The sequence below is a fragment of the Cornus florida genome, unplaced genomic scaffold (assembly GCF_030987335.1).
Source record: "Cornus florida cultivar Cherokee Brave unplaced genomic scaffold, ASM3098733v1 CherokeeBrave_3.0.0_Hap2_Chr11, whole genome shotgun sequence".
Taxonomy (NCBI): Eukaryota; Viridiplantae; Streptophyta; class Magnoliopsida; order Cornales; family Cornaceae; genus Cornus; species Cornus florida.
The window spans coordinates 95,946,497-95,962,437 of NW_026775581.1; the positions used below are offsets into that span (position 1 = coordinate 95,946,497).

General features: G+C 36.3%; 3 protein-coding genes across 3 annotated transcripts; all 3 read left to right on the top strand.

The window, feature by feature from the left end:
• Window positions 1-1,070: 1,070 nt before the first annotated feature.
• LOC132281604 (putative UPF0481 protein At3g02645) lies at window positions 1,071-2,788 on the top strand. The gene has a single exon (XM_059783296.1). The coding sequence runs from the start codon at window positions 1,100-1,102 to the stop codon at window positions 2,786-2,788; it is 1,689 nt and encodes a 562-aa protein (XP_059639279.1). The 5' UTR covers window positions 1,071-1,099.
• A 3,366-nt stretch (window positions 2,789-6,154) lies between these two features.
• Window positions 6,155-8,638, top strand: LOC132281605 (uncharacterized). The gene is made up of 3 exons (XM_059783297.1): window positions 6,155-6,229; window positions 7,707-8,003; window positions 8,270-8,638. Exons 1-3 carry the CDS (start codon window positions 6,155-6,157, stop codon window positions 8,636-8,638), a joined length of 741 nt encoding a protein of 246 aa, XP_059639280.1.
• A 3,254-nt stretch (window positions 8,639-11,892) lies between these two features.
• On the top strand, window positions 11,893-13,946 carry LOC132284428 (putative UPF0481 protein At3g02645). Its single transcript, XM_059786547.1, has one exon. It carries the CDS (start codon window positions 12,033-12,035, stop codon window positions 13,719-13,721), a length of 1,689 nt encoding a protein of 562 aa, XP_059642530.1. The 5' UTR covers window positions 11,893-12,032; the 3' UTR covers window positions 13,722-13,946.
• Window positions 13,947-15,941: the final 1,995 nt, after the last annotated feature.

Consider the following 15,941-nt stretch of genomic DNA (forward strand, 5'->3'; position numbering starts at 1 on the left):
GCATGACTCGGGTTAAATAAGTCGCTTCAGGTGCAGTACTCTTTGTTCCCCTGTTCAAGTGGCGTCAGTATTTTGATAGTGGCACTTCCGAGTTTCATTAAATATATCTGTGCTCTAATTTTTCTATTTTTTTTAATTAGTAAATTTGAATTTTACCAACCAAAAATAAATTATTATTTAATTGTGAATAAAAAATTAAATATGTTTCACCAGAGTCAATGTTTGACAATAAATCCAATTTTCTTGGGAGCTTGAGAGGCTTTTAAAAACTAAAACAACCCCTTATGTTGCTTTCTTACATTTTGCTTGCGCATTAAAGAAAAATTAATAGTGGTTAATGCTTTTGTTTTCTTCAAGACAAATAAAATGTTATGTGATGACATTTCATCTATAATTATTTATTACAGTAATATTTATAATGATCCATTACCAAACACTTGGCCTGCCTCATCTTTAAAATAAGATTGTATTTGCAACTTTAGTCTACTTCTTGTGTCGTTTCTGTTTTTTGGTTTTTGACTAGTTATGATGAAAAGAATTTCCAGGCAATTATCACAATCATCATACTTTTTAATTTATATCAATTAATAAGAGTCCTCATTAAAAACATGTAAAAACGGGTCACAAGAAAAGTGAAAATGCATGCATACCTCATTAAAAATAAAATACTAACCATAGAAAGGGACCTAGCTAATGAAGAGTGGTTGAAAATTCAATATTTCATCCAAGCACACTCTATTATATCATTGTTGATTTGATTTCTCTTTCTTTAAAGTCAAAAAAACAAATGCAGAGCTGTGACCACATGAAAATATGAAATGTCCCATAGCATATGAAAAAATAAGTGTTTTAAAAGGGTGGCAACCCCCTGTTTTTTTGGCAAGTGGGAGGGAGACCCTCTGGAAAATGAGAGGTTTAAAATATTAACACATGCGAAACGCATTTCTTATGAAACCCCAATTAAAATAAATTTCATACTTTCAACTTTAAAGTTTAAGCCCATATAAAGCCTCATTCTCTTAATTAACTTTCCATCCATTCAATAAACCATAATTGAAACTTAATTACCCAAAAACAAACATTTCCTAGAGCAAGTGACATGTCTTCCTTTCAATCCACCATGACCTCAAACTTTGACGAGCAACGATGGGTGATTCAAATCCGTCGAACCCTAGACGAAGAGCTCGAAGAGGAAGCTGAAATCCCGGTAAGCATCTTCAACGTGCCCAAAACCCTAATGGCTAGTGATCCGGATTCATATATTCCACAAGAAGTTGCACTAGGTCCATACCATTATTGGCGTCCGGAGCTCTATGAGATGCAGAGATATAAGCTTGCTGCTGCTAAAAGAATTCAGAAACAGCTCCAGTGCCTCAAGTTCCAAAATCTTGTCAACCAGTTGATAGAGCTGGAGCTGAGGATTCGAGCTTCCTACCACAAGTACCTAGATTTCAATGGCGAAACCTTGGCTTGGATGATGGCAGTAGATGCATCCTTCATGCTTGAGTTTCTTCAAATCTATGCTCTCAAAGAAGGTAAGACTCTAACCAGAATTTCATCTAGGATATCCCATTTGGTTGATATTTCAGGCAGCAAGTCAGCCCATAATGCCATTCTTCGCGACATGGTAATGCTCGAGAATCAAATCCCACTTTTCCTACTAAGGAAGATGCTAGAATTCCAATTTTTGTCCTTGGAATTGTCAGATGATATGTTACAGTCCATGTTTATGGGATTGTCCAAGGAGATTTCCCCCTTCAAGATGATGGAAGAATTACCAAATGTTCAAGTCTCTAAGTGCTCTCACTTGCTAGACTTTTTGTACCATTTGATAGTGCCCAAATTGGAACTAGATCATCAATCATCCGAAATAACTGAAGTTCATGAGAATCAAGAAGATGCCAAGAAAGGAGAAGAAGATTCATTTGGGAAATCAAGTCATGTTAAACAAATCCTTGAAGTGATTTGGAATCTCTTTTCAAAATTAAACAAGGGTCCGGTACGTCTTCTCAAGAGGGTAATATTCTCAAAGCCTGTCAAAGTGATATTAAAATTGCCTTTGACAATTGTCTCTAACCTTCCGGGGATTAGTGTTTTGAAACAACCCATTGAATTGTTCTTCTCCCACAGAAAAGAAGGAGGAAAACCTGAAAATGAGAGTTCTAATTCGACTGATAACATTAGCAAAGCTCCACTAGTTGAGGAAATCACAATCCCTTCAATCACCGAGCTCTTCAAAGCCGGTGTTCATTTGTTACCCACTAATGGTAGCATTTCAACCATTAGTTTTGACGCTAAAAAAGTTACACTGTACCTCCCTACGGTTAGTTTAGATGTGAACACGGAGACAGTCTTTAGAAATTTAGTAGCATATGAAGCTTGCAACGCATCGGGTCCATTGGTTTTCACTCGTTACACTGAATTAATGAATGGGATTGTTGATAATGAAGAGGATGCAAAGCTACTTAGAGAAAAAGGGATTATTTTGAACCATTTGAAGAGTGAAAAAGGAGTTGCCAACCTGTGGAATGGAATGAGCAAGTCTGTTAGGTTGACCAAAGTGCCCTTCTTAGATAAAGTGATTGAAGATGTCAACAAGTATTACAATGGTAGGTGGAAGGTTAGAGTTGGAAAATTCATGAAGAGTTATGTGTTTGGGTCATGGCGAATTCTCACTCTGCTGGCTGCTGTTTTGCTCTTGTTGATGATGGCCTTACAAGCCTTTTGCTCTGTGTATACCTGTTCTCGTATATTCAATCATATCACTACCGTTTCAACGGTTTCGTGATCCTGTATGTACATCTCTATCATGAGTGGTGGTATTCCTGATTTCCTCCATTCATCAGACATACTTGCAATATTATCTACTTTCGGTTTGTCTGAATTTGCTGTCTTCTCACTAAAGAAGAAAGAATGTAATGATGTTGTGATTGTATTAAATTGCTAGGTTTTTAATGCATGTCGTGATCATGATGCTGTGTTCAGTGCTGTTTGGATTCTTTCCTTAAATTAAAATTTCTATTCAGCTTTTTCTTAGTTTTAAATAATATATGATTTTGCATTTGCTTGACAGAGAATATGTCAATATGTTATGTGATTAGCATATTATGGATAATATAAAATTATTAAAATATAATTACTATAGACTTATATACATGTCGCAAACCAAAGAAGGAATAAAGGAAGATTTTATATATATATATATGTACAATAGCAAGAATATATTCTTTGATTTAGAGCAGTACTTCTACTTACACCAACGCAAGTATACTTTATGAAGAGAATATTAGACTAAACATGAGTTTTAAAAAGAAAAGGAGAGGAGAAGGAAACAAATAAAATGAAGTGCAGATATGTCTATTTGTGTGTGTAGTATCTAATATGAAGTACTTTCATGATACCATTGAACTATGGGTTAACCATGCCCAAAATTCAAGTGTCTTTTTTTCTTTTTTGTTTTGGTAATCACCCATTAGTCACTTTGGACTTTTTAATGATTTACAAAAAATCAAATATTATGTTTAAAACGAAGAAAAAATATTTACAAGGGCCATAACCCCGGGACCTAAAATGCTCCAACCATATCTAAACCATGCCCTACTGGTTGCCAGAATGCCAGTGATGATGGAAGATACTTTAGCTTTTTGGCTAATGCTCCAACCATGTGTATATAAATATATATATATATATATATAGTGCACTACATGGGCGCCAATTATCAAGAAGATTATATACCACTTATATCTCCATTCCATTCTCCCTGTTGCGTTCTGAAGCGTCCTATGCGTCCTCCAGATTGAATGCCTGGGGTGGGCTTTTGAGCCCTCCAAAAAATAAAAATTTATTACCACAGCCAATTTTAGCCCAGCTAATAAAAATAAATAAATAAATAAATTTATTAATAGTATTAGCCTATACAAATATTAACACACCCCTTTGATAATAATTCATGGATCCGCCATTTGCCACGTTTTTCTCACCACAATGTGTCTGTAGTCTGAAATCTGAATCAGTTTATGATATTTTGTACTTTTTGTGGGTTGGGTTGGGTTTTTGTTTTGTTCCAACCTTTTGTTGGGACTTTACTTATCTAGTTTTTTTTGTTAAGTTTTACATATCTGGTTTGATCTATCAGTAACCCTTCTACAAGATTTAAAGAGTAAGTTTGAAGTTGTGAGCTTTTAGACGGGGGAGTCGCAAAGTCGTCGTTCAGTGAGTTGAGTCTTGATAGAGTGAAGGAGTGTGAGCCTGAGTTAAAATGAGTTGTATTTTACTTCAAACATAGCAGATCGTTTTTGCTCAAGATTGCGAAAGTCTCTGTGATTTTTGTCTCGGTTGGTTGGATTTCTTCTAACTAGGGTTTCCAAGCACAAAAATCTGGTGTTATCTCTCAAACTTAATTCATGTATTCATTGTAATTCCTTTGGCCACTTACCTGGAAGTTGTCTGCCTAAAAACAATGTTCCTGTTAACACTGATGCAAGTACTTCTAACCATGCTCATGAATGGAAAAAAGTCTCGAGGAAGACTCCCAAACATTCCATTCCCCTCACCAACTGTGACCCCAATATCACCCCCATCTCACCCTCTCCCAGCCTTATCAACACACCACAAATCTCCCCAGCTGAGACTGTTGATTCAGGCAAAGGGAAAGAGATATGTTTGTATGTTGATCTCTCTATGCCAATCATTCCAGGGAAAACAATATGTTCTGAGCCCATAACCACTGCTAACCCCTTTGAGGCTCTCTCTAATGGAAATCTAGAGGAGAATGGGGATGAGATAGAAGAGGAAATAGATCAATTCTCTGCTTGTGAGAGTGATAGCAATGACCCAGCCTTCTCTCCATTGGAGGGAAAAATGATCCAACCAAGGAAACCTAAATTCTCAAAGACTAAAAAAAAGCATGGAAAAGGAAAAGGGAAGGTTGTTACCTTAAAAGGGTTTAGAAGTATGTGTAGCCTCTCAAGCTCTTCTCAATGAATTGGGCTGCATGGAATGTAAGAGGGTTGAACTCTCCCCTCAAACAAGTAGAGGTTAAGAATCTCATTAGAGATTCCAAATTGTCCCTTATTGCCTTATTGGAAACCAAAATCAGCCCTGATAATGCTGAGACAGTGCACAAGTTTATTGCCCCTAGCTGGAATTTTGTTTACAATTATTCCCACTCTGTTCTTGGTAGGGTATGGCTCCTTTGGAATTCGGAAAAACTAAGTCTTTCAATATCAAGCACTACAAACCAATCCATTAACTACTCTATCCTCATTCTGGATCTGAATTAAGGTTAGATGTCTAGCATCATTTATATATGGAGCCAATACAGCAGTGGAAAGGAAGAGTTTATGGAGAAGTCTTAACATTCATGGTCAAGCTTCTGTGCCTTGGGTCCTTTTGGGTGACTTTAATGTTTTGCTACATGTTAATGACTCATTTGGAGGTGCTCTGAGATGGACTCCTGGTATGGAGGATTTTAAGTCATGTTTGAATAGAAATGAGCTTGAAGACCTGAGATATCAAGGTATCTTTCACTCTTGGACTAATAAAAGCTTTGGGTGTGCTAATATTTCAAGGAAATTAGATAGGGTTCTTGCAAATCAAGCTTGGTTGGCAAAATTTCCTAAATCTAATTGTTGTTTCAAACCTCGAGGGGTCTCAGATCATGCCCCAATGATTGTCTGTATTAGGGAAGTTAATATAATAAGGAATCTACCTTTTAGGTTCTTCAACTTTTGGACAAACCACAGAGACTTCCTTTCAATTGTATCAAATGGTTGGCAGTTGGATGTTCAAGGCACTAAAATGTTCAGAGTTATACAGAAGCTTAGAGCTTTGAAAGAACCACTTAAGCAACTCAACAAGAAGGAATACAGTGACATCTCCTCTAGAGTTCAAGCTTGTAGAGAAGACCTCTATGCATGTCAATCCAACCTTGACTTTAACCCTATTGATGATCAATTAAGGAATAGAAAGAAGCAGCTGGTTGACAAATTCACTGAGCTTTGTTTAGCTGAAGAACTATTTTACAAGCAGAAGGCACAAATTCTTTGGTTGAAAGAAGGTGATAATAATACTTTCTACTTCATGAAGAACTTCTCCACTAAATGTAACAGAAGAAAAGTGGAATCAATCCTAAATAGTGATGGAATCTAACTACATGGGAAGGATCTACAGCCAGAATTTCTCAACCATTTTCAAAACTCAATTGGACAGCTTTACCAACACTACCCAGGTATGGCATCCTTTTCTCACCTTATCACCAAAATAGTTCCATCAGACCTCATTCCCTCATTATCAGCAATTCCCTCTGACAATAAAATTAGATAGTGCATGTTCTCCTTTCACCCTTTTAAAAGTCCTGGACCAGATGGCTATAATTCAAGCTTTTTCACCCATTCTTGGCCTATCATTGGTTAAGAAGTAACAGCTGCAATCAAAGACTTTTTTATTTCTAGGAAGTTGCTCACAGAAATCAACTCTTCCTACATTGCCTTAGTGCCCAAAACTCCTAACCCTACAACAATCCATGATTTCAAATACCCTTAAATGCATATCCAACCTGATTGCTTTGAAGATTAGCTCAGTCTTTCCTACCTTGATTAGTCCCTCTCAAAATGAATTTGTGAAAGGTAGGCATATCTCTGAAAATGTAATCATTGCCCATGAGTTGTTTAATGGGTATCATAAGTCATCACACCCTCCTAGCTGTGCTCTAAAGGTGGATCTTAGGAAGGCATTTGATAATATTCATTAGCAGTTCATAATTGATACCCTTAACCTCATGGGGTTTCCAGCCTGCTTGCTTAACTAGATTTCTCAGTGTCTCACCACTCCATCTTACTCCATTTCCTAAAATGGTGAGCTTTTGGGTTACTTCAAAGGTCGAAGAGGGATTAGGCAAGGTGACCCTATTTCCCCTTTATTATTTGTCATTGCAATGGAGGTTTTTACCCTTGCCATGAATAATGCTATTGTCAACAATCCTAACTTTAAATTCCACTGGAGGTGCAGCAAGTTGGCTTTATCCCACCTTACTTTTACAGATGATATACTGTTATTTTCACATCGAAGTTTGGTTTCAGTTCAAACACTATTCCTGGCCCTGAATCAATTTCTGGAATTCTCTGGCTAAGTTTAAACCCATCCAAGAGTCTTGTATTTTTCTCTGGAGTTGATCATCAAACCAAAACTGACATCCTTAACCTCCTTCAGTTTAATACTGGATCTCTACCTGTCACCTACCTGGGACTTCCACTTACATCTAAAGCTCTCAATTCAACTGATTGCACACTTGGTTGAAAGAATCACAGCTAGAGCAAAGAGACGGACCTCTAGATTTCTTTCATTTGCTGGTAGATCTGTTCTTATCAAATCCATTCTTTGTTCTATGCAAAACTACTGGGCACAAACTTTTGTCCTACCCAAGAAAGTCATTGATGAAGTTAATAGAATCTTGAAGAGGTTTCTTTGGTCAGGTCCTGAATTGAAGTCATCATGTGCTAAAGTTGCATGGGATGTGGTGTGTATGCCATGGATCAATAGTGGTTTAGGCTTCCCAAGCTTGGAAATGACAAATCTTATTGCAAATTTGAAGCATATATGGAAGCTATTCGCTAGGAGGAAAGAAAGCCTATGGGTCTTATAGATACTTAATCAAAGCTAAAAGTTTCTGGACAGTTAAGTCAACAACTTTAAGCTCTGGTTTTTAGAGGAGGTTGTTAAAGCTAAGGGACATGGCAAGGGGTCTGTTGAAGCACAAGATAGGGAAGGGTACTAACACTATGATGTGGCTGGACTATTGGCTTCCAAATGGTCCTATTCTTAACCAAATTTACCCCAATGATGGGGAAATTCTTCAACTGGACTTGAGAGTCAAAATTGATAGATTAATTTCCTTGAATCATTGGGAAGTCCCTGACTCACTTGCTCACATTCCATTCTTCCAATCACAGAGTTTCCAATCTCAACTAAATGAGCTGCCAAACCCATCCTCTGAAGCTGATTCAGTAATATGGTTACCCTCTCCCAACTTTAATTTTTCTCTTGTTCATACAATCAACGACCTCCTTCCCTCTACATTCAATTTTACATGGTACAAGACCATTTGGTTTAAGCATCATATCCCCAAACACAGTTTCATCACCTGGTTGGCCATAAAGGGAAAACTATACACTTTGGATAGAAAACCAATGAGACACAAACATTATATTAACACATGTTATCTTGCCTTGCTAACTGTGAATCACTGGATCACTTATTCTTCCAATGTCAGTATTCAAAGGTAATCTGGTCATACATTCAGCACTCAATTGGGCTTTACATCCAACCTTCTTCCTGGAATGATTTGATCACTTGGTGCTCTTCACACTGGAGTTCAATGGGATTCTTGGTCCACAAATTATTGCTCTCAACTGCTGTCTATTTTCTTTGGATGGAGAGAAATAATAGAGCTTTCAGAAACTCATCCTCACCCCCAAATACTATCATCAATCAGATTAGGAAATCAATTAGAGGGAGGTTGGCTTCAATCAAGTTGAAGAAAATAGCTGACCTAAGAAATATTAACAAGCTTGATAACTTGCAGAAACTCTTTATGGAAAGTTGCAGCTTAGCTCATGCCCAGGCTCTTATCACTGATTAGCTGCTGCTGTCCTAAGTTAAAGATTTGATGAGATGCTATCTCTTTAGCTTTGGTTTAGAATGGTCTTCGTGTAAGTTTTGGTTTTGTTGTTAGCCTGATTTGCTTCCATATGTTGTTTATAGTTCTCATGCCAAGCTTTTGCTTGTTAGCTTTTGTTCCTCTGTATGTTGCAGTTTGATGTCCCCAAAACTTTGGGGTTGATTTGTACATATTTTCTCCTTTTATAAAAGCTTACCTTTAACTAAAAAAAAAAAAAAAAAAAAGAAGTTATTTTTAATACAAACTTCCACATCACATCTTTAGCGACCAAACCACCATTGCAAAACCCCTTCGAGCCTCAGTCCAAGCAACAGCGAGTTTCAAACCACCTTGACGCAACTTGTTTTCAATAATCTTACGATCGACTTGGAAATTCCAGTGACAGCATACTCCATCAGCTTGAAGACCATTAAGACCTACATGTAAGCTTTGACAAACCCAAATGCAAATATCCATGTACATTCTTCTTTCGGTGATAGAACTAGCGAGCTCCGACCGTACAAAACCCATCTTCATTGACCAAAAGGTTCAAACAAATGAGGAGAAGTAGCGTCCATTAAAACCGGTAAAAAACTTCAGGGAACTATTCTGACAAGCACTGAGTCGCAACATCCTTTGTAGCTGGCAAAGTATATTTGATCCATCTCCATAGAATTCGGTCATCAACAATGAGAAGTTTCAACCATGCGTGGTGTAAGTTATGCGGTGCGGAAGTTACAGTTGATTAAGTTGTGATTAACTCCCTAAATGACCTAGAGAAGATGATTAGGCCAATTTGCCCAATTTTTGTGATTGATTAATTTATCCACAAATGTGATTAATTAAACATCCATAACCACAAAAATAAATACTGAAAAGTAAAGTACGAAAAGTAAAGATTGATTTATCCACAAATGTGATTAATTAAACATCCATAACCACAAAAATAAATACTAAAAAGTAAAGTAGGAAAAGTAAAGATTGAGTTATGACACCAGAAATTTTATCGAGCAAACCAATTAGAAAACCTCGAGGTTTTTTGTGTTTTCCCGAGTGTAAAACGATCCACTATGTATGAAGTAAAGTACACTGAAATTTGACTCAGGCGCGATCATACCCCTTCACCCTACCAAGACCCAACTTAGTGCCTTTTTTTCTTCTTGTTGTTTTCGAGCTACCTTTTGGTAGCCTGTATTGTTTTTCCTTTCTTTGAATAAATTGACTTACCCAAAAAAAAATATATCTGCCATTTTAGTTCCAAAAATTCATCGTCAAATTTGAGTCATATTTGAGTAAAAATGATATTATATAGAATTTTGAAAATTAGCCAATTTCGTACATGGTCATTACGGAAGAAGTCTACCCAAAATAAGAAGTCAAAACAGGCCAAGAAATAAAGTTACCAAAAAGGTCTGAAGGAGTTGAACTGGTTCAGGAGGGGCTGAACTGTTTTAAGTTGGCCAGAAGTGAAATTGAGAAAATCAACTTTACTACTTGAACCGATTCAAGAGTGGCTGAACTTGAATATCACTAAAAAGCCTTCAAAAGTTGAACTGATTCAAGTTATGAACTAGTTCAAGTTAAGCAGAATGGAAATTTTCATTAAAAGCCCAATTTTGAACCACCCAAGTGTCTTCACACACTCACTTTCCTTCCTAAATCATTGTTCTCATTGTCACGGAGTGTATCAAAATATGTACACAATCACTTTTTCAATTCTGCTTCCGATCTTGAATCTTGACAATTCGAACTAAAAATTTACAACTCAATATATTCGACTCGTTTTGACAACAAAATTTGCCAAATTACAAATTTATATTTCACACGTGGGTGTGTATATATATACCTTCATCATTAGCAGCAAGGTTTTTAAGCTTGGATGACAGGGTGAGTTGCTGCTTTTGGGCCTTTTGGTGCTCGCCTAAAATGGTGTTTGCTGGCACCATGATGAATGGATAGAGACGGTTTTGGAGAGAGAGAAAGGATAGAGATAAAAAATAAAATAAAATTCTTGCTTAAAACAGTAGAGGGTATTTTAAGATTTTTATAAATAAATAAATAAATATGGTAAAAATTGATGATTATGGTACAATTTGATTAAAAAATAGATAATATAGGAAGTTATATGAAGAAAAAAAAAAAAATTTAATAGAAAGTTTTATTGCCCTTATTTGGGATTTTTTTTGCCCTTATCCCAATAAAATATGTGCCAGATTCTATGGGTGCTGAATCTTTCTTAAACAAACACCACCATATCAAGCCAAGCATCCAAATCCTTACAACCCCATGTTTTTCATACAAAGAATAAAACCACATTACTTACCTTATCCTACTTGCATGATTACCATCCAAAGGAATACCAATCAAAGAGGCGTGATCCCATGCACTGTACTGCCATGCATGTCAACAACATATACATGTCACGTCATCTACACAGGGCCCACCAAAGTGAGGTGTCAACACGTACTTGCACATAGTGATCATTATCATCAAAGCTTCGTGTATCATTAAAGGCTAGTTGCACCGTAATTTTAAACCCTAATCTCTTGGGTTGTGAGAGTTTACTTTGCAGACTAAATAGGTTTTGTTCCCCAGTTCAAGTGGTGTCTGCATTTGAAAGTGTACTTGTGATTAAATTTATGTGAGCACGTATATTTAATTACATTATAAGTAGGTTGTTATTTTTCATTCACATGGAATGTATTTAACTTTCGAAGTACTAGCTTATTATTATTTTCATTAAACATCTTTGTGCTCTAATTTGTGGTTAATAAATTTTAATTTTACCGACCAAAAATAAGTTATTATTTTAATTGTGAATAAAATATATATATAGGTTTCAGGAGAGTCAATGTTGGCAATAAAATCCAAATTTCTTGGGAGCTTGAGAGCTGCTAAAACAACTTCTTTAGTTTTTATCAAAACTAAATATTAACCATACATAGAAATGGACCTAGCTAATTAGGACTGATTTAAAATTCAATATTTCATCCAAACACACTGCATTACATATATCATTGTCCATTTCGATCTCTTTGTCTTTGCTTAACAAGTGTAGAGCTGTGACCACATGAAATTATGCACAGGCCACAGGCCAAAGGCCATAGCATATGTCGTATGAAAAAACCTAAGGGTCTTAAAAGGGTGGGGGACTCCTTTTTTGGTTTTTTTGGCAAGTGGGAAAGTGAGAGCCGATGGAGCTAGCTAGGTTTAAAATATGAAATAATTAGACATGTGAGAAACGCATTTCTTATGACACACCACCACCACCATTTAAAGCCTCAATTCGATCTCTTAACTTCCCCACCACCACCATTCATTAAACCAAAACTGAAACCTAGCTTACCCAAAACAAACATTTCCCAGAGCAACTGACATGTCTTCCTTTCAACCCACCAATACCATAACCTCAAACTTTGATGAAAAACGATGGGTGATTCAAATCCGTCGAACCCTAGATGAAGAGCTCGAAGAGGAAGCTGAAATCCCCGTCAGCATCTTCAGCGTGCCCAAAACCCTAATGGCTAGTGACCCAGATTTATATATTCCACAACAAGTTGCACTAGGTCCATACCATTATTGCCGTCCCGAGCTCTACGAGATGGAGAGATATAAGCTTGCTGCCGCCAAAAGAATGCAGAAACAGTTCCAGAGCCTCAAGTTCCAACATCTTGTCAACCAGATGATAGAGCTGGAGCTGAGGATTCGAGCTTCCTACCACAAATTCCTAGATTTCAATGGCGAAACCTTGGCTTGGATGATGGCAGTAGATGCATCCTTCATGCTAGAGTTCCTTCAAATCTATGCTCTCAAAGAAGGTAAGACTCTAACCAGAATTTCATCTAGAATGTCCCATTTGGTTGATATTTCAGGCAGAAAGTCAGCCCACAATGCCATTCTTCGCGACATGGTCATGTTGGAGAATCAAATCCCACTCTTCCTACTAAGGAAGACGCTAGAATTCCAATTTTCATCGTCGGAATTGTCAGATGATATGTTACATTCCATGTTAATGGGATTGTGCAAGGAGCTTTCTTCCTTCAAGATGATGGAAGAATTTCCAAAAGTTCGAGTCTCTGAGAGCTCTCACTTGCTAGACTTTTTGTACCATCTGATAGTGCCCAAATTGGAACTAGATCATCAATCATCCGAAATATCTGAAGTAAATGAGAATCGACAAGATTCCAAGAAAGGAGAAGAAGATTCATTTGGGAACTCAAGCTATGTTCAACAAATCCTTGAAGTGATTTGGCAACTACTTTCAAAATTAAACAAGGGTCCGGTACGTCTTCTCAAGAGGGTAATATTCTCAAAGGTTGTCAAAGTGATAATAAAATTGCCTTGGACAATTGTCTCTAACCTTCCAGGGATTAAAGTTTTGAAACAACCCATTGAATTGTTCTTCTCTCAAACAAAAGAAGAAGTAAAACATGAAAATGAGAGTTCTAATTCGAATGCTAACATTAGCAAACCTCCACTAGTTGAGGAAATCACAATCCCTTCAGTCACCGAGCTCTTCAAAGCCGGTGTTCATTTCTTACCCACTAATGGTAGCATCTCAACCATTAGTTTCGATGCTAAAAAAGTGACACTGTACCTTCCCACGGTTAGTTTAGACGTGAACACGGAGACAGTCTTTAGAAATTTAGTAGCATATGAAGCTTGCAATGCATGCGGGCCACTGGTTTTCACTCGATACACTGAATTAATGAATGGGATTATTGATAACGAAGAGGATGTAGAGCTACTTAGAAAAAAAGGAATTATTTTAAACCATTTGAAGACTGATGCGGAAGTGGCCAACCTGTGTAATGGAATGAGCAAGTCTGTTAAGTTGACCAAAGTGCCCTTCTTAGATAAAGTGATTGAAGATGTGAACAAATATTACAATGGTGGGTGGAAGGTTAGAGTTGGGAAATTCATGAAGAGTAATGTGTTTGAGTCATGGCGATTTCTCACACTGCTGGCTGCTGTTTTGCTCTTGTTGATGATGGCCTTACAAGCCTTTTGCTCTGTGTATACCTGTTCTCATATATTCCGTATCACAAACACAACTACAATGTAATTCGTGAATGGATTTCCTCCGTTCATCAGACAGAGTTGCAGATTCTCTAGCTCCGTCCGTCGTCTGATTTTGCTTGTCTTTCTCACTAAAGATGGAAGGTTGTATAATGATGTTGTGATTGTATTAAGTAGGTTGTAATTAATGCTTGTCATGGTGCTGCGCTTAGTACTGTTTGGACTCTTTGCTTAAATTAAGATTTCTATTGAGCTCTTTTTTTTTTTTTTTTTAACAATGATTTTGCATTTACTTGTTAGAGAATATGATATGTGATACCCTTGCCTTAATATATTTTTTTTGGTGGATTTTTTATTATTTCGTGAATAGATTTCCTCCGTTCATAGACAGACTTGCAGATTCTCTAGCTCCGTCCGGTCATCTGATTTTGCTTGTCTTTCTCACTAAAGATGGACGGTTGTATAATGATATATATATGTTGTGATTGTATTCAGTAGGTTGTAATTAATGCTTGTCATGGTGCTGTGCCTAGTACGTACTGTTTGGATTCTTTGCTTAAATTAAGATTTCTATTGAGCATTTTTTTTTTAATTTTAAACAATGATTTTGCATTTACTTGTCAGAGAATATGATACGTGATACCTTGCCTTAATTTTTATTTTATTTTTTATTGGATTAGTCGGGGCAAAGCCCGGACACCCCAATAATATGATACCTTATGTTATGAAAATTTACTTGTCGATTTAAATTCTTTTAGCGCTTATTTTTCATATAATATATTCATAAAAAATTAAGAAATTACTTAAATTGTTATAAAATTTTCTACGTAAGATTTTTATTTAAACAATTAATTTCAATAATTAAAAGTAAATTTGTGCAAATGTAATGGAGAATGTCATCAAATTAGTATGATTTTTTTTTATAATTTATTTTAATAAAAAAATGGATTAAGTGTAATTCAATTTTAAAAATGGCATTATAGTTATTTAATGAAAATGGGACATTTTGTAATAAAATATGATAGTTTAAGGAATATTATGCATAAAACATATTTTAAGAAAATCATTTTTAAATTCGAACATAATTCAAAGAGTTTTTTAATTATTTTTGGAGTAGTTTACTCAAAACTTTATCCAGAACAGGAAGCATTGCTGGGAATCCCAAGAGATATATATAGAAATATTTCCTTAGAATTGGATTAACGAAGAAATTAAGAATGTTGGAAAAAGTTTGTAGGTTAAAGAGGAGTGCAGGCTTTATCAGCTCAAGTCTGTCCCCAAAAGAAAACACCCTGCGTGACGTTGCTCCAGCTAGATATCATTTTATCCACCAACAATTTGGAATCCCCAATGGGAAGGTTACCTTGCACTGACGGTGTTGGTGTCGGCAGTCACGACAGCGACTACGATCGAACCATGGTTGGGAGAGAGAGAAGAAGAGGTCAAGTGATGATTTTGAGAGTTTTGGCAGAATTATATGTGCACGTCTAATGATGCACGCTCGCTTTAATTGGTTATTGGGTTGAGAAATGGTGTAAATTGGAGGAAACTCGCGCGAGTGCTTGAAGAGCAAGCCCACCACAACTTGTGAATCTTTAGGTGCAAAAATAAAACTAGTCCATGCCTTTTCTCAAAGTGGATATTGGATTTCACATAAAGCCCAAACCAAAGCCTACTTTTTGCACTTAGGAAATGGGATGCAATGGCGACCACATAAAATCTTCGAGGCGTACTGATTGGCATTTTAGTGTAATGATAGAAATTCAGGCTGAAAATCTTATAACTATGCCTTTGTATTTGTTTAGTTTCTTTTCTTTATATATATATATTGATGATAAGAGAGGCATGCATCCACTTATCAATATAATCTAACCTCGCGACAAATTAACTTTAACTTCCTCTTTTGTCCCATTTTTGTTTATTTTAATTTTATCAAAATAAAACTAAAATAATAATTCACAAAACAAAAATAAAGTGCAAGTAAAGTAAAGATAGTTTTAAGATTGACACCAAGTTTTTTGTGTTGAAACACTTGTTGGAAGAAATTCAACCAACCGAAGTGAAAATCACAAAGATTTTCGCAATCTCGAGTAAAATAATCCACTATCTTAAAATAAAGTACAACAGACTGTGTCTCAGACTCACACCTACTTCACTCTACTAAGAACTAATTGCAGATTGTTTCAAGCTTTCACTAGTAATTCTTCGTCCAATTATTGTAGACTTCTAACTTACTCCTCAATCCTTGTATGCGAGTTGTTGAAAG